The 19,197-nt window shown below is 44.5% G+C and overlaps 1 protein-coding gene across 1 annotated transcript in view; it reads right to left on the reverse strand.

Annotated features, from left to right (window-relative positions):
- The window catches only part of LOC137562459 (phospholipid scramblase 3-like), a 141,401-nt gene that overhangs the window by 16,255 nt on the left and 105,949 nt on the right, over positions 1-19,197 (reverse strand). The window contains exons 4-5 of the mRNA XM_068273821.1: positions 7,165-7,349; positions 3,979-4,140 (exon numbers count right to left, since the gene is read on the reverse strand). Coding sequence (XP_068129922.1) covers positions 3,979-4,140; positions 7,165-7,349 — 347 coding nt within the window. The remainder of the gene's footprint in view (positions 1-3,978; positions 4,141-7,164; positions 7,350-19,197) is intronic.

Raw genomic sequence — 19,197 nt, forward strand, 5'->3', positions numbered from 1 at the left:
TTACACATAGCCCATGCGAGAGTGAAGCTCGACTGGGGGGTGGGAGTCCAAGAAAGGGTTGTTGGGGTTGTGAAGGATCTCCCAGTCCGTGTGTTGCTGGGCACTGATTTGGGCAAGCTTGTGTCCTACTACGAACCTGCCACGACCGCCTTGTCGCTCACGGAAGGAGACGGACTCTCCATCCACCACCAGGTACTTTATACACTTGGGGGAGCCCCAGGGGGAGGTGGGTTGAATGTGCCCAGTTCAAGGGTACCCGGTTCAATAGTGCCTGCTTCAAAGGCACCTGAGTTTGATGTACAAACTGTCTGTTGTGATAAAGATGTAACTGTACCTGTGTTTAATGTACAAATGGTCTGTAATAAAAATGTGTCTATGCCTGTCACTGTCATTAATGCATGCAACGATGATTTGAGTTATGCCCGTCTGTGCCATTCTGAAGGTATACCTGTGCTAGCAGTACTGCGCAGCTGTACTGCTCAGAACCCGAGCTCAGAACAGGTGGAGGGGGTTCCGGCCTCCTCCCCCTCCTCTGACCGCAGGGATGAGACCTTTCAGCCGCTGGCCTCATGTGATATGAGCCAGTTGGCTGAAACTGACAGCGTATTCACAGCAGCACTACAAAGGGACCCAAGCCTGGAGGTGCTCAGGAAGCAAGCCTCCGAGTCCCTCGCAGACAGGGCCACTTTCAAGGTGTACTGGGAAGGCGGGAGACTGTACAGCAGGTCTGTACCGCCCCCTACAGGTAAATCACATGCAAATACCAAATGGCTTGTGGTCCCGGGTGCGTTCAGGGGACATGTGCTGAAATCCGCACATGCTAATCCTCTGACAGGGCACTTAGTCAGTCAGTAAGTCGGTCCACTGGCCCATACCAGTGGTGGTGGCAGATACCCTGAGATAGTGTGTAAGTTGTAATTATCGTACCTCACAGGCTCCCTTCTGATCGGGCTATTGCCCAGATTTCTGTCGGTTTCGGCACAAAGATCGGTACCAAAGCTTGCATGGTCTGTGTGCTGAAACAGATTGGAAGGCAATTTGCGGTCTGACCACTAGGGCTCCTGTGACAGTCCTCCCTACTGAGCTCTCTGTAACCACTTGTCCCCCATGCAGGCTGGTGTCATGAACAATACGGAAAGTCGTGCGTAATCGCCAATGATTTTCGTATGGTCCAGCACCATTACTGCCATTCTCATTTTAAACGGACAAGAAGTTCAATGTTTCTTCTTCTCTTCTTTTTCTCCCCCATCACCCACACTGAATGTGAGCAGACCCTAACCCACATCACAAGTAGCTCTTCACACCTAAGTGAGAGCAAATGGCCATCCCTTAGTGACCAGAGATTGTCTTCAAAGACAGTTAAAGATTTTCCCTCTCAAAACTTTGGACAGACAATAGACGAACTTCATTTATTAATCATTTAAGATGTGGTTATCACAGACAAATGACAAGTATATTTTCTGGTTCCTAAAAATCAGCCTAATAGTTCACCCAAGTTATAGAAGTCCTGCTGCTAGGGAAAGAGAGATATTTATCACTCGCAGACCACATGTGCTAATCTACTGATGTTTGGTGCCATTCGATAAAGCATCGTTGGCTGTTTCCAATTCTAGCCACAGATCCTCAGTAAGGCAATCCAGGGAGGAATCGCAAAGACTATTAATAAATGCTGCACTTTCTGCTGGTGACCTGGGGGGGGGGGGGGGGGCTCCCCTTGTGCTGACCAGGGGGTAAACACACCACTTTTTCACATAAGCCAGCCCCAAAACCCAGATGGTATATAAGTTTGGGCAGAAACGACCCCTCCCAGTCTCCAAATTTCCATCAACTAAAGATCTTCACCCACGTGCTCCAGGAGACCCGAGCACATGGACTTCCATCACATGCTTTGTTCCAAGGACTCTGATATCAATGCCTGCATTTGAACTGGACTTTATTTGCTTCTATTTCACACAGACTGCATTCAGCTAAGTACATTTTTCACTGGTATCCCTTTTTATTTTAAGCTTTGTGTGTATATGTTAATTATATAAATGTGCGTAATGCATTTCTGTTATTAAAACATTTAAAAATCGTTTTACGGTTATGACCTGAACATACGCAATCGTACTTACTCCTCCGAAAACGTTACCTTGTGTCCTATAGTATCTTGTTTCTACAACCTGTATGCTTGAATCGGGGGCAGATAGACAGATCTGGCGCCAATCCCTGCATACAGCTAAGGGTTAACTTACAGTGTTCTCAGTGTGTTAATATGGTTACAGTCCTGTGCTGACTCCCACATGTTAGCAAGCATTTGAATTGTGTGTGTGTGGTGAATCCTTTGGAGTCAGAACACTCCCCTCGGCTAGTCGGTTCATAGATTGCGAATCCACATATGGGCATCTATGCGCAAAGCGACAGCGAGACCGAGTCTCTGACTCTGAGCGATTGACCTAATCAAGGATCCGCCCTTGCAATTTTTGTCAGCTGGGATAGCCAGAATGCGGAGCCTCTTGTTCCCACTGTTATTCTTAAAGGGGCACTACAGTGAAAAACTGTAAATTGTAAAATATGTGCAAACCTATACAAAAAAGAAGTACATTTTTTTCCAGAGTAAAATGAGCCATAAATGACTTTTCTCCTATGTTGCTGTCACTTACAGTAGGTAGTAGAAATCTGACAGATGTGACAGGTTTTGGACTAGTCCATCTCTTCATAGGGGATTCTCAGCAAGGCATTTATACTTTAAAAATACAGGATCTTCTCACTCTGGGAACAGCCTATTCGCTCAGAAATGTCTTTCTGTGTCTTACCCTCTTGCTTGAGGGTGTCAATGATGGCCTTCTGGACAACAGTCAGGTCGGCAGTCTTACCCATGATTGCGGTTTTGAGTAATGAACCAGGCTGGGAGTTTTAAAAGCCTCAGGAATCTTTTGCAGGTGTTTAGAGTTAATTAGTTGATTCAGATGATTAGGTTAATAGCTCGTTTAGAGAACCATTTCGTGATATGCTAATTTTTTGAGATAGGAATTTTGGGTTTTCATGAGCTGTATGCCAAAATCATCAATATTATAACAATAAAAGGCTTGAACTACTTCAGTTGTGTGTAATGAATCCAAAATATATGAAAGTCTAAAGTTTATCAGTACATTACAGAAAATAATGACCTTTATCACAATATGCTAATTTTTTTAAAAAGATCCTGTACATTCCCGAAAAAGGATTTAAACAGTAATGCTGGCCGGCTTCCCTGCTCCCTACACAGTTTTTTGGCAGTTGGTCAGAGCAACTGCCATTCACTAAGTGCTTTTGAAAATAAATATATCCCTGAGAATCCCCTATAAAGAGATGGACTGGTCCAAAACATGTCACTTCTGTCAGATTTCTACTACCTACTGTAAGTGACAGCAACATAGGAGAAAAGTAATTTATGGCTCATTTTACTCCGGAAAAAATGTACTTTCTATTTGTATATATTTGCACATATTTTAAATTTTACAGTTTTTTGCTGTAGTGCCCCTTTAACATTCCCAGCAAATTTGTTTTTCTCTAGCTTTTAAGGGGACTTTGCTATTAACTGCTAAAGTCGGCGGGAGTTTAATTTTCCCACGGTCAGAACTCAGAAGGAGAATTTTCGATTTTCTCAAAAACTATAAGGTCTTTTTGAAAAATGTTTTTCCTCTTATACCCACTGTCCCCATTTACATACCCAACAAATTTGGTGGTTATAGCATGTAATGGGGCTTAGCTATTAACCGTTATAGCCGGCGCCATTCAAATCTATGGGAAAAATGCAAACACAAACTTTTTTGAAAAAAAATTTGCATTTCACGGCAAACGCGGACCACTGAGATTCGGGCGAACAAGTTCACCGGCGAAGCCTTCGGGCCATCTCTATAATGCTCTCATGCCTCACAAACAACCCAACACATCATCTGACATTTTCTCATGTCCAGCCACAAATGAATGTCCCACAATCCTGCCTGGTAGACTGACCTGATAGTTGGTATCAGACATGAAGGCTTCTCCCCAGCCTGGACCTTTCACTTTCAAAACAACACGCCCCGATGGATCCAAGATGTCGAAGCTGGCAGCAAAGCTTGTGACTTTCTTGTCTATGTAGCCGAGGAGGCCACTGGTGGAACTGGAGACCTCCAACTAGAAGAGATACATTGTTACAAAAGGCTGTTCTGCTCAGTCAGGTCATCAAAGCCAGTGCTGAGTAAACTGTTAGCAGGTCCTGAGGGCAGAGGCGTAACTACAAATCATGGAGCCCCCCAGCAACACTGGTGACCCTCACAGCCTGGGGGCCCATCTCACACCCCTCCCCCAGCAACACTGGTGACCCTCACAGCCTGGGGGCCCATCTCACACCCCTCCCCCAGCAACACTGGTGACCCTCCAAGCCTGGGGGCCCATCTCACACCCCTCCCCCAGCAACACTGGTGACCCTCCAAGCCTGGGGGCCCATCTCACACCCCTCCCCCAGCAACACTGGTGACCCTCACAGCCAGGGGGCCCATCTCGCAAGGGTCATACAACAAGTGTGTCCCTCATGAGCCTCACACCCATAACATGTGTAACCAGAAAATGAATCTAAAGGATAAACCCCTTTATCGGAGAAAGTGATGTAGTAGTTAGGGCCCCTTTACAGCTCTGGGACCCCTGCAGTTGCAGGATCTTCTCTCCAGCAGCCGTCCTGTCCTGCGCCGGTCCTTCATGATCCTCCGTTCTCCCACCGCCAGCTACTTTCATTACCATTGACTTGTAAGTTCCTGCGCCTTTGGGCCATGTCTAGCTTTCTTCGTCTTCCAGGCCAGTGATAGACAAGACAAGACAAATAACATTTATATTGCGCTTTTCTCCTTGCGGACTCAAAGCGCCAGAGCAGAGCAGCAGCCACTAGGGCGCGCTCTATTGGCAGTAGCAGTGTAAGGGAGACTTGCCAAAGGTCTCCTACTGAATTAGTGCTGGCTTACTGAACAGGCAGAGCCGAGATTTGAACCCTGGTCTCCTGTGTCAGAGGCAGAGCACTTAACCATTACACCATCAGCCAACTGCTTATACCATCAGCCAACTGATAGCCAGCTGTGCTAATAGCTGTGTTAATAGTGAAAGTAGCTGTCGTTGGGAGAACGGAGGATTGTGGAGGACCGGCGCAGGACAGGACGGCTGCTGGGGGCCAGGGGATTGTGGAGGACCGGTGTGGGACAGGACAGCTGCTGGGGGCCAGAGGATTGTGGAGGACTGGCGCAGGACAGGATGGCTGCTGGGGGCCGAAGGATTGTGGAGGACCGGCGCAGGACAGGACGGCTGCTGGGGGCTAGGGGATTGTGGAGGACCGGTGTGGGACAGGACAGCTGCTGGGGGCCAGAGGATTGTTTCAACATATTCAAGCAAGCCCTCAAAACCCACCTCTTTATGATGGCCTACCCACCTCCTACCACACAGTAACTCTCTAAGGAATATTTAACAGCCCCCCCCTAGTGTTTCCACCCTCCCTTTAGATTGTAAGCCTCTGGCAGGGTCCTCCACTCCCTAGTGTAATCTACATGATCGTGTGCTCCTTTCCTATGACAGCCCTGTACTTGTATTACTGGACCTACCTAACCAGCCCAAATCACATGATCATGTATCTTGTACCCTCTCCCTTCCCTAGTGTAATCTACATGATTGTGTGCTCCTTTCCTATGACTGCCTTGTACTTGTATTACTGGGCCTACCTAACCAGCCCAAATCACATGATCATGTATCTTGTACCCTCTCCCTTCCCTAGTGTAATCTACAGGATCATGTGCCCCTTTCCTATGACTGCCTCATACTTGTATTACTGGGTCTACCTAACCAGCCCATATTGCATGATCATGTATTTTGTACAATTTGTATGTATAACTTTGTTCTATGTGTATAACCCTATGTATGTCATCCTTGTATCATTGTATATATTTATTGTCCAGCACTGCGTAAGATGTTGGCGCTTAATAAATAAAATAAATAATATTAATAATAATAATAACACCATAACTGTGCCAGGAGCCGTTTTCATTGGCTGCTGACCGTGTGATCACAGTGAGCCAATCACAGTGATCAGGAAGTGCAAAAGTAAAACCAGAGCCATGGTCCGCAATCAGTTAAACAGACAATGAATAATGAGTTACCCTTAAATGCCATTATTCCTAGACTACTATGTCTCGTGCCTCATTCATCCCAGACGACTACACTGCATATTACAGTTGATCAATGTGATGCTCATTTTCTGAGTTGCTGCACAATTTGTTGCATTTTTTATTCAGCGTGAAAATGAGCCAATCACATGCAGCTGCTGGCAGTTTGGATCCGCCCTATTCCAGCAGAGTTTGTACAGCTTGGAAAATGACCATGTCCTCTGATAGATCATCATTACCTTCCAAGCCAGGAACCCCAGAGGACCAAAGCTCTAGTGTGACCAGTATTGGAGAGGACTACTTCTTGTCTGCATAACTCTATTCTTGTGGCCCGGCATCTCCTTACCCTGGTTCCCAGGTGAAGCACGCTTAGGGCTTGATTCACTAACTGGCACTAAGTGTTAGTGCCGGTGTGAAAAGCTGTTTTTTGTCCCTAGTGCGTGCAAAGCTACTTTGCGTGCAGCCCCGCTCACTGTGTGCGTAGCGTGGGTGCTCCTATATTAGTGCGCACCCGCTACCCCTTAAATGATAACGGCGCATCGGGTGCCCCTGAAACGGCACATTAGGGGCCACTTTGGGGGCACCCGATGCGCCATTATCGTCGCACCGGGTGCGACGTTTAAGGGGCAGTGGGTGCGACAGTATCGTCGCACCACGCACTTATATAGGTGCACCCACGCTGCGCACGCAGTGAGCGGGGCTGTATCCAATGTGTGGGCGCAAATCACCTAATGCCGTGGTTTGCGCACACTAAGTCTTAGGGCATCTAAACCGGCTTAGCGCCGGTTAGTGAATCAAGCCCATAGGGTACTGAGAGGTGGAAAACACTTTAGTTTGGCCAGTATTGGACTACTTCTTGTCTGTATAACTCTATTCTTGTGGCCCGGCATCTCCTTACCCTGGTTTCCCAGGTGAAGCACCCGTCGGGTACTGAGAGGTGGACAACACTTTAGTTTGGCCAGTATTGGACTACTTCTTGTCTGTATAACTCTATTCTTGTGGCCCGGCATCTCCTTACCCTGGTTTCCCAGGTGAAGCACCCGTCGGGTACTGAGAGGTGGACAACACTTTGCCCTTGGGCGTTGAAAATGCCTACATCCATCCGGGGGCCACAACAGCTCCTCTCGTCTCTGGCCTGGTAGATGAGACTTCCGATGGGGGTCAGCACATCATAGGTGGAGCCATCGAATGCGAAGCTGCTGTCTGCAATGACAAAACCATCACATGTCAGAACATCTGGCTGGAGAAGACCATGGAGATGTGGCAGAGCATTGTCCCTGCGTGATGCTGCTATCATTGTATACTCACATAGTATCTGCCAACAGGGGGGAGCCACCAACATCTATGAGTGAGAGGATCCGCCGCATAGGGAGGCTGCCATATTTATTTCCTGTTAAACAATACCAGTTACCTGGCAGTCCTGCTGATCTATGTGGCTGCACTAGTGTCTGAATCACACACCTGAAACAAGCATGCAGTTAATCCAGTCACACTTCAGTCAGAGCACCTGATCTGCTGCATGCTTGTTCAGGGGCTATGGCTAAATGTATCATAGGCAGAGGATCAGCAGGACAGCCAGGCAATCTGCATTGTGTTATAAGAAATAAGTATGTCAGCCTCCATTGTCAAAAACCTGAGCGGTTCTTGCCTTTTTCATGATTGCTAACTCAGTAAAGGACCAGCCCTTAAAGCGTTGCTATCATATAAATCCGGCATAGTGGGGTCTGAACCCTCTATAACAGTAATTATAGATTGACGGTATACCTTGAAATGAATCGGAGCACTCAGTATATGATTTTATATTGAGAATTGTATTTGCTTATCATACAGCATATATACAAAATATGAACAGTTCCAAGTAGTGTTTCCTATTTACAGTATTCCATCTCATCAAGGCTTTATAGCCAAGCGATCAGCAATCTTCTAAGTACATTCAAAAAAGAATATAACAGTTGTGTTATGTAGTAAGATCAAAAGTAGTCTCATCTGTATCAATAGCTGTGTATCTAGTAGCTGTGTATCTAGTAGCTGTGTATATAATAACTGTGTATATAGTAGCTGTGTATATAATAGCTGTGTATATAATAGCTGTGTATATAATAGCTGTGTATCTAGTAGCTGTGTATATAATAGCTGTGTATATAATAGCTGTGTATATAGTAGCTGTGTATCTAGTAGCTGTGTATCTAGTAGCTGTGTATATAATAGCTGTGTATCTAGTAGCTGTGTATATAATAGCTGTGTATCTAATAGCTGTGTATCTAGTAGCTGTGTATCTAGTAGCTGTGTATATAATAGCTGTGTATCTAGTAGCTGTGTATATAATAGCTGTGTATATAATAGCTGTGTATATAATAGCTGTGTATCTAGTAGCTGTGTATATAATAGCTGTGTATATAGTAGCTGTGTATCTAGTAGCTGTGTATCTAGTAGCTGTGTATATAATAGCTGTGTATCTAGTAGCTGTGTATATAATAGCTGTGTATCTAATAGCTGTGTATCTAGTAGCTGTGTATCTAGTAGCTGTGTATCTAGTAGCTGTGTATATAATAGCTGTGTATCTAGTAGCTGTGTATATAATAGCTGTGTATATAATAGCTGTGTATGTAATAGCTGTGTATGTAATAGCTGTGTATATAATAGCTGTGTATATAATAGCTGTGTATATAATAGCTGTGTATGTAATAGCTGTGTATATAATAGCTGTGTATATAATAGCTGTGTATATAATAGCTGTGTATATAATAGCTGTGTATCAGTAGCTGTGTATATAATAGCTGTGTATCTAGTAGCTGTGTATATAATAACTGTGTATCTAGTAGCTGTGTATATAATAGCTGTGTATATAATAGCTGTGTATATAATAGCTGTGTATCTAGTAGCTGTGTATATAATAGCTGTGTATATAGTAGCTGTGTATCTAGTAGCTGTGTATCTAGTAGCTGTGTATATAATAGCTGTGTATCTAGTAGCTGTGTATATAATAGCTGTGTATCTAATAGCTGTGTATCTAGTAGCTGTGTATCTAGTAGCTGTGTATCTAGTAGCTGTGTATATAATAGCTGTGTATCTAGTAGCTGTGTATATAATAGCTGTGTATATAATAGCTGTGTATATAATAGCTGTGTATGTAATAGCTGTGTATATAATAGCTGTGTATATAATAGCTGTGTATATAATAGCTGTGTATATAATAGCTGTGTATATAATAGCTGTGTATCAGTAGCTGTGTATATAATAGCTGTGTATCTAGTAGCTGTGTATATAATAGCTGTGTATATAATAGCTGTGTATCTAATAGCTGTGTATATAATAGCTGTGTATATAATAGCTGTGTATATAATAGCTGTGTATATAGTAGCTGTGTAATACTTGTAGTAATCTTCTTAAAGAAATAGCATAAAAATGGCTTCTAAAAAAAACTTCTTGCTAACATCTTAACAAAACTTAATGCTGAAAAATTAATAAAGTAAATCACCAGAATATTAAGCATATTACCCCTTCTCTGTCATCTCTTCAGCATCTAGAACCACTTGTGGGAAGGTAGCTTCTGCCTCATGTGTCTTCTCAGGAGATTGTTGGGCTTCTGCAAACTATGAGCTTTCAGCTCCTACTTTTATAGGGATAGGAAGCAATATGGCTGCCTAATCTGGAATGTCCCTAATTCCCAGGTTCTGATTGGCTAAAGCTTTGTGTGTCAACTCGTTATCTTTGATATTTAAAATACCCATAACACTTTTTTGTTTTGAATACCTTCTGATTAGGTCATTTCTGACACAGTTAATTAAAAATGGACGTCAACAGCCATCTTATCTGCTGGTTGACTTTCCCCCCCCAGACATTAAGACTAAACAATGTCATTCATGACGCATTTCTGATAATATCCCCTTCTGCTAATTCGTTTTTGGAATGTGTCAGTACTTCTCCAGGTCAGGTTGACACTATAACACTGTACACAGACCTGTAAGAGTCTTCAGCAATTTAAGGCTTATTGAAACATACAGGCCTTCTAATATACTTATTTAAATATAAAGCTTATTATATAATTCTTCTTAAAACAATTAATCATTTAATAAATTATTGCCTATTACAGCTTAATAATATAAAATCATGTTCTATATATTTGCCTTTCTTATGAATAAATATCATAACTTTAACCGCAAGATGTCACTCTCTCATCATAAATAACAAGCAGTATTAACAATATTAATTATACGACTATGAAACCGCCAGGTGGCGTACTTTTTACATCTTTAACTAATTGGGAAAACACCTTATATTGTTTTATTATTTTTTCATGACGCCTGTTCCCAAAACATGTGTCATCAGCTTTCAGTGTTCAGGTAACTGAGACAGCCTTGTACCCAGAACACGTCAACAATTCTCCCGAACCAAAACAATCCTACGAGAATGTCTTACTGTCTCAAATCATCACTAGCTTTTAAATGTATTTCCAAGTATTACATTATATTATATAGGGTTTAACAATAACAATTTCTTTCTTTAGAAAAACTGTATTGATTATTAATATTTAGATTAATAATATTTATGTGTAATAATTGAACAAATGTGTATACAAAATTGCTACAGTAATGTGACTTTGACATTTCTCCCAGTCTTTACGCAGAAGCATCTTTCAAATGTCAAGGCCACACACTAACATAAACAAGAATGTTCTGGCTTTTTGTAACTAGAATAATCCAATTATGGGTTTCACTGCTTGGAATATGCTGAGATGTCACAGAGCAATATTTTAAAAAAGTACTCTAACGTCACAGTTTACAATGAAATTTTGCATAGAACATTAAAACTTAAAACCTATCCATATGACAACTTTTCCTGCATAAATAAAACCACTAGAATTCTGACACCATATCCCTCTAGCTTCAGGTATCCTTTAAGCTGAGACAAGTTCACCATGAAAACTTCACCATTCATAAAGTGTAAAAATAAAAGTAATTTTTTACTGTACAAGGTATCCAGCATGTCATAAACCTACACATACTGTATATATGTATAGGCCTCCCTAATTCCCATGAAAATAGCCTTACACTGAAATAGGAACATAAGACAATGACTGATTAAAATGGGAGCTTAATTGTCGTGAGCTCCTCTGAGGACAGTCAGTGACATGACTGTGTACTCTATAAAGTGCTGCAGAAGATGTCAGTGCTATATAAATACATAATAATAATAATATGGTAGGACATTAGACTATGACTGTGGGAGGATTAGATTGTGAGCTCCTCTGAGGACAGTCAGTGACATGACTATGTACTCTGTAATGTGCTGCAGAAGATGTCAGTGCTATATAAATACATAATAATAATATGGTAGGACATTAGTAGACTATGACTATGGTAGGATTAGAGTGTGAGCTCCTCTGAGGACAGTCAGTGACATGACTATGTACTCTATAAAGTGCTGCAGAAGATGTCAGTGCTATATAAATACAAAATAATAATAATAATATGGAAGGATATTAGACTATGACTATGGGAGGATTAGATTGTGAGCTCCTCTGAGGACAGTCAGTGACATGACTATGTACTCTGTAATGTGCTGCAGAAGATGTCAGTGCTATATAAAAACATAATAATAATATGGTAGGACATTAGACTATGACTATGGTAGGATTAGATTGTGAGCTCCTCTGAGGACAGTCAGTGACATGACTATGTACTCTGTAATGTGCTGCAGAAGATGTCAGTGCAATATAACTACATAATAATAATAATGCGGTAGAACATTAGACTATGACTATGGTAGGATTAGAGTGTGAGCTCCTCTGAGGACAGTCAGTGACATGACTATGTACTCTGTAAAGTGCTGCAGCGGATGTCAGTGCTACATAAATACAAATTAATAATATGGTAGGACATTAGACTATGACTATGGGAGGATTAGATCGTGAGCTCCTCTGAGGACAGTCAGTGACATGACTATGTACTCTGTAATGTGCTGCAGAAGATGTCAGTGCTATATAAATACATAATAATAATGTGGTAGGACATTACACTATGACTATGGTAGGATTAGATTGTGAGCTCCTCTGAGGACAGTCAGTGACATGACTATGTACTCTGTAAAGTGCTGCAGAAGATGTCAGTGCTATATAAGTACATAATAATAATATGGAAGGATATTAGACTATGACTATGGGAGGATTAGATTGTGAGCTCCTCTGAGGACAGTCAGTGACATGACTATGTACTCTGTATAGTGCTGAAGGAGATGCCACTGCTATATAAATCCTTCTAATATTATAAATGGGAAAGTTCGGATGTTTGGATGTTTGGATGTTTGTTACTCGATCACGCAAAAATGGCTGAACGGATTTGAATGAAATTTTGGCACACACATAGTACATAACCTGGAATAACATATAGAATAATTTTTATTCCCATAACCAAAAAGGGGGCGGAGACACATACAAATTTCACTAAAAAATGTAAACAGCAGCCATTCTTACACTGTTAATTGCAGGGTTCTCAAACTTTGCCCAGATGGTCACTGGGTGACTGAGATTAATATTCAAAAAAGTGGGTGGAGCCCTAGTGGTCAGACTGCAAATTGCATTCCAATCAGTTTCAGCACACAGACCATGCAAGCTGTGGGCGTGATCTTTGCGCAGAAACCGACGCAAATTTGGGCAGCAGCCCGACCAGAAGGGAGCCTGTGAGGTACAGTAATTACAACTTACACACTATTTCAGGGTATCTGCCACCACCACTGGTATGGGCCAGTGGACCCGACTTACTGACTGACTGAGTGCCCTGTCAGAGGATTATCATGTGCGGATTTCAGCACATGTCCCCTGAACGCACCCGGGACCACAAGCCATTTGGTATTTGCATGTGATTTACCTGTAGGGGGCGGTACAGACCTGCTGTACAGTCTCCCGCCTTCCCAGTACACCTTGAAAGTGGCCCTGTCTGCGAGGGACTCGGAGGCTTGCTTCCTGAGCACCTCCAGGCTTAGGTCCCTTTGTAGTGCTGCTGTAAGTACGCTGTCAGTTTCAGCCAACTTGCTCATGTCACACGAGGCCAGCGGCTGAGAGGTCTCATCCCTGCGGTCAGAGGAGGGGGAGGAGGCCGGAACCCCCTCCACCTGTTCTGAGCTCGGGTTCTGAGCAGTACAGCTGCACAGTACTGCTAGCACAGGTATACCTTCAGAATGGCACAGACGGGCATAACTCAAATCATCGTTGCATGCATTAATGACAGTGACAGGCATAGACACATTTTCATTACAGACCATTTGTACATTAAACACAGGTACAGTTACATCTTTATCACAACAGACAGTTTGTACATCAAACTCAGGTACAGGTACATCAAAGCAGGCACTATTGAACCGGGTACCCTTGAACTGGGCACATTCAACCCACCTCCCCCTGGGGCTCCCCCAAGTGTATAAAGTACCTGGTAGTGGGTGGAGAGTCCGTCTCCTTCCGTGAGCGACAAGGCGGTCGTGGCAGGTTCGTAGTAGGACACAAGCTTGCCCAAATCAGTCCCCAGCAACACACGGACTGGGAGATCCTTCACAACCCCAACAACCCTTTCTTGGACTCCCACCCCCCAGTCGAGCTTCACTCTCGCATGGGCTATGTGTAAAAGGGTGCCCTCTACTCCAGTAAGGGCAAGGGATCGGCTGGAGCTGATGCTCTCCTTTGGCACAAGGTGTGACTGAACTAACGTGATGTCAGCTCCAGTGTCTCGGAATCCGGTGACAACTTTGTCGTTCACTCTAACAGGCTGCTGCTGGTCGGTTCGGTCGCGGATTTCCTTTCCGCGGGCAAACAGAACAAAATCTGATGATCCAGGCTGTGGTTCGCTGGCAGGTTGCCTCTACTGTGGGTGAGGTACAGGGGATACAGGTGCTGCAGATGCTGGTGGTGTCTGTCTCCTCTCCGGACAGTCGAATTTCATGTGTCCGGGCTGGCGGCAGTAGTGACAGGTGACCTCTCCAGGGACTGCAGGCCTGGGTGCAGCAGCTGCACTGGGTGGCCTCTGTGGCTGACGGTTCACAGGGACAGGGGAGTCTGCCGGGGTATTGGGCTGACCTCCTCTCCAGCTGGATGGGACAGTTCTGCGTGTATCAGACACCCAGGTAGTTGCAAAAGTTTCAGCAAGGTCTGCAGCGACAGTTGCTGATGCAGGCTTGCGCTCCAGCACAAACTGTCGTACATCAGCAGGGCAAATGTTCAGAAATTGTTCTAGGACTATCAAGTCCTCCAGTACATCATAAGACCCTTTGGTGAGGCCTAGTGTCCACTGGCGGAGTGTGGTGCGCAAGCTGCTGACCACATCTCGATAAGAATCAGAAGACATTTTCTGCCAGGCCCTGAACTTTTTGCGATAGGCTTCTGGCGTCAACTGGTATTTGGTAATGATAGCGTCTTTTATAGCGGCGTAATCATTATCTTTCTCCGCAGGTAACTCTGCGAAAGCATCAAGCGCTTTGTAGCGCAGCAAAGGTGTCAGATGTCTGGCCCACTGGTCTTGGGACAGACGATACTGACGACATGCTTTCTCAAAAGATCGCAAAAACAAGTCAATGTCTGTGTCTTTCTCAATATTAGCAAATTTAAATTTTGCACTTACGGGTGGTGCAGCTCCTTCAGCAGGGAGGCTGGGCGGAGAACTCTGGCTGGCCTGGTGAACTTTTGCCAGGTTCAGCTCATGCTGTCGGAGCTCCCGCTCTGTAGCCGCCGCTCGCCGCTCCTCTCGTGCTTCTGCAGCCATGCGTTCAGCAGATTGGCACTCCTCACGCATGTACTGCAGGTACTTGTCAGTCTCCATCAGCTTTCGTAATGCCTGCTGCATTACCGGGTCAGCACCCATGGACAGTCCAGTACTGGCCGGTTCCGGGCAAGTACTTTTAGGAACTCTGAGATTGGGGTTCACACTGAAAGTCTCCTGCGTAACATTTGCCGCATTTCCCGCAGGTTGCTCAACCTCTGTACACCTAGGATCTTCAGCCTCTGGTTCCCCTTGACTTGAGTCAGATAGGTCGGCGTCTACCTCAGCAGACACATCCAGCTCCCACGGTTGCTGGGTATCCCATTGAAACAAGTCCGTTACCAGGTCCTGGTGTTTCGTGCAGCCGACATCAATGTCTCTCGCTTGGCAAAGAGTTTGCAGGTCCGCCAGGCACATGTTCTTGTAGTTCCCGGACATTCCCATGCCAAATACAATAAAACTTTTGGGGAGGGGTACTGGCTACACAGTCTCTCTGTATATATTAACAAATATATTGCATTCCAGCTACACCAACAAATTAGTTTGTTTCTTGATAGTGCTAGCGCTATCTTAGATACTTATAGCACAACACAGATCCCAACCACTGCCAAACACTGTCACAGGAGCCCTAATTTGTGGTCAGACCGCAAATTGCCTTGCAACCGGTTTCAGCACACAGACCATGCAAGCTGTGGGCATGATCTTTGTGCCGGAACAGACGGAAATTTGGGCAGCAGCCCGACCAGAAGGGAGCCTGTGAGCTACGATAATTACAACTTACACACTATTTCAGGGTATCTGCCACCACCACTGGTATGGGCCAGAGGACCCGACTGACTGATTGACTAGTCCTGCAAATAAAAATGGTTAAAACACGCTGTATTCTGTCTAGCTAACAACAATACAATAGTAGCGTCTCTCCAGAAGTCTGGTTCAGTTTGTGCGGCTGAGAAGCAGGGTAGCGGAACAGTGAATGACTTTGATAAAGTCTTTCATTCACGGGCAATATAAATAATTAATATATACAGACAATTATTAAAATCAACAATTATTGAAACAGTAATAGCCAGTATGAAAAATAAAAGAAAGGGAGAAAAATACTTAGTTTCATGGAAAGATGTCCTTTTGTGGGAAGAATCATAAAGTCCTTGGTAAAATCCTTTGTTTCAGTTCAATTTAAAATCCAAGCAAAATGGTTTGAAGTTCCGCAAAGTTCTTTGTTTCACAGCAAAATTCAAAGCTCAGCAAGATGGCCGCCAACCATGTGTCCTCTGGCTGGCAGCAGACCGCTCTCATACAGATGGAATTTGGAGGACTGAGGGAAGAGCCCCTCGCAGATACTTTTGATGAAGCTGGTTTGGGGGTGTGGCAATGCCGGCCGCTCTGAATTACCAACCAATGACAGTTAATTTCCTCTGAGAGATTTTAGGTTTTAAACTTACAAACTGCTGTAACGCACAAACGATACACGTCATATTCAGGTGGATAACAGATTCATACTTGTCGGAAAATACAGATTAACCACTTGAGGACCCACCCTTTACCCCCCCTTAAGGACCAGCGCTGTTGTAGCTGATCTGTGCTGGGTGGGCTCTGCAGCCCCCAGCACAGATCAGCGTGCAGGCAGAGCGACCAGATCGCCCCCCTTTTTTCCCCACTAGGGGGATGATGTGCTGGGGGGGTCTGATCGCTCCTGCCTGCCGGGTGTTGCGGGGGGGGGGGGCACCTCAAAGCCCCCCTCTGCGGCGAAATCCTCCCCCTCCCTCTCCTACCTGGCCCCCCCTGGAGATCCGGACTGCACAGGACGCTATCCGTCCTGTGCAGCCAGTGACGGGACATCCCCTGTCACATGGCGGCGATCCCCGGCCGCTGATTGGCCGGGGATCGCTGATCTGCCTTACGGCGCTGCTGCGCAGCAGCGCCGTACAAATGTAAACAAAGCGGATTATTTCCGCTTGTGTTTACATTTAGCCTGCGAGCCGCCATCGGCGGCCCGCAGGCTATTCACGGAGCCCCCCGCCGTGAATTGACAGGAAGCAGCCGCTCGCACGAGCGGCTGCTTCCTGATTAATCAGCCTGCAGCTGGCGACGCAATACTGCGTCGCTGGTCCTGCAGCTGCCACTTTGCCGACGCGCGTTATGAGTGCGCGGTCGGCAAGTGGTTAATATGACATCAGACATGGCTAGTGCAGCGGACCCCGTTCTTGAGAAGGGTCATACCTCAATAACCGGACGGGCTATCGCGATGAATTTCATATCATCACGATGGCCAGATTTTACCGAATAAGACTATATGTATTTTATAGCTGTGCGATGTACAGTCGCCATATAATAAACAAGAAACCATACATCACATAACTTCAGGTCTGCCCTGGTCGGTGCCGGACAGTCTGGCTTCCTCAGGGCCCCCATGGGGAGCCAGCTTGCTGGCCCTTTTCATGGAGCCATCTGCTGTAGGGGGAATGAGCTGGTCCCTGCAGGGAATGTGGCCACGTGTGACATTCCTGAAGGTGGGGGAGGTATTCCTGAGGGGAATGCTTTGCTCACATGGGAACAGATCTCTGGTTTTAAAAAACACAAAGAAGTCGTTTTCTGATCGCATGCATGACTGCACAGATCCGACAGGGAGCGATCAGGAAATCAACTGTGAATTCTCCAGATTCACCTGCGTTTCTCACGGCTGTTCCGTGACAGAGCTTACAATAGCCAATCAAAATACACCTATTGATTTTCAAGGAGAAAATATATAATTGCTGCCATTCTTGCACTGTTAATGGTACAAGCCCCAAACCTGGTACAGTTGGTCATTGGGTGACTTCACATTCAGAAAAAGGGGTGGAGCCACAAACATCCAATCAGATTTGTTTCATTTCAATTAAAATGATTGATGCCAAAGACCGCAAAGCTCACACACTTGGTCATTGAGTAATTAAGTCATTGTGTCTTAGGGTTAGAAAAAGTGGGCGCAGCCAACACCAGTCAAATACATACCCGGGAAATGCCAGGTCATCCGTGGGCGGAGACAAATACAAATTTCACTGAGAAAATGTAAACTGCAGCCATTCTTATACTGTTAATTGCAGGGTTCTGAAACTTTGCACAGTTGGGTGACTAGGATTAAAATTCATAAAAGAGGGTGGAGCCTACAAAAGCCAATCCAAATTAATGTATTGCTTTTCAAGGGGAATATTCAATTGCTGCCATTCTTGTACTGTTAAGGACACAAGCCTCAAACCTGGTACAGTTGGTCATTGGGTGACTGGGGTTCAAATTCAGTAAAGACTGCAAAGGTTTACAAACTAGGTCATTGATTAATTGTGTGTTAGGATTAGAAAAGTGGGCGGAGCCAAAAGCAGCCAAATACATACCCAGGTAATGCTGGGCCATCAGCTAGTACATAATAACGCTAGACACTTTGACAATTCCCACTCTGCTGTTGAGTAGCCTGAACTCAGTCCAGTATTTACATATTTGGGTCAGCTTCGAACTTTAGGTCAGAATACGAGAACGTCACACACCCAATGCAATCACACGGTAGCAAGGCACAATCCCAGCATACAATCAGGCACTGAGCTTGTAACACACTTACACTGCAGTCTCTCTCTAGGAGATGCAAGCTCTGCTAGTACATCAGAAGTCAGGCCTATTAAATTAAGATTTAATATTCCAAAAAGTGGAACAGTGCAGAAAGAAATATGTACAAGATATTTACAAAAAGCACAGTAAAAACTACGAAGTCACTCAACAAGGCAGTTTGCTTATAATTAAAATAAAACGGGGATCAAACGTTACCAGCATACAGGTCAGAGTGTTGTTTGTGGGAGAACGCAGCAGCTGTTGGACCAGGGTAGTCCTAGATTCTTGCTATCGCCTGGCGAACTACAAGTTCTGAATCTTCCACTCTGATTTTTTTTAGGAAGAAGCGTAACCTGAGGCTACAAATCCAGAAATAATCTAATTTCCTTGGATAGTGACATTACCGTTTACAGAGACCTCTTGTAATATCCCAGCTTGCTGTCATATGTAAATTTCAAAGGTTCCTGTTCCACCCTAAACCTCCCAGACTCTAGCCAGCGCAATTGTATATTTGGAACAACAGGTGGCTGTATACATGTATACAGAGTTCAAAGCGATTCAGACACCCTCCAAGCACATCCGACTATTCCTGACAAATGGCTGGGTAATTGTCTAATCAAGTGTTTCCTTGCTTGAGGCTGACTAAATATCACCACACTTGCATTTGCATTTTTTTCTTTTAAAGCAGTAGGATCAGCCATACTATGCCAGGGAAAAACACATATATAAGT

This window comes from Hyperolius riggenbachi, chromosome 3, assembly GCF_040937935.1.
Source record: "Hyperolius riggenbachi isolate aHypRig1 chromosome 3, aHypRig1.pri, whole genome shotgun sequence".
Classification (NCBI taxonomy): domain Eukaryota; kingdom Metazoa; phylum Chordata; class Amphibia; order Anura; family Hyperoliidae; genus Hyperolius; species Hyperolius riggenbachi.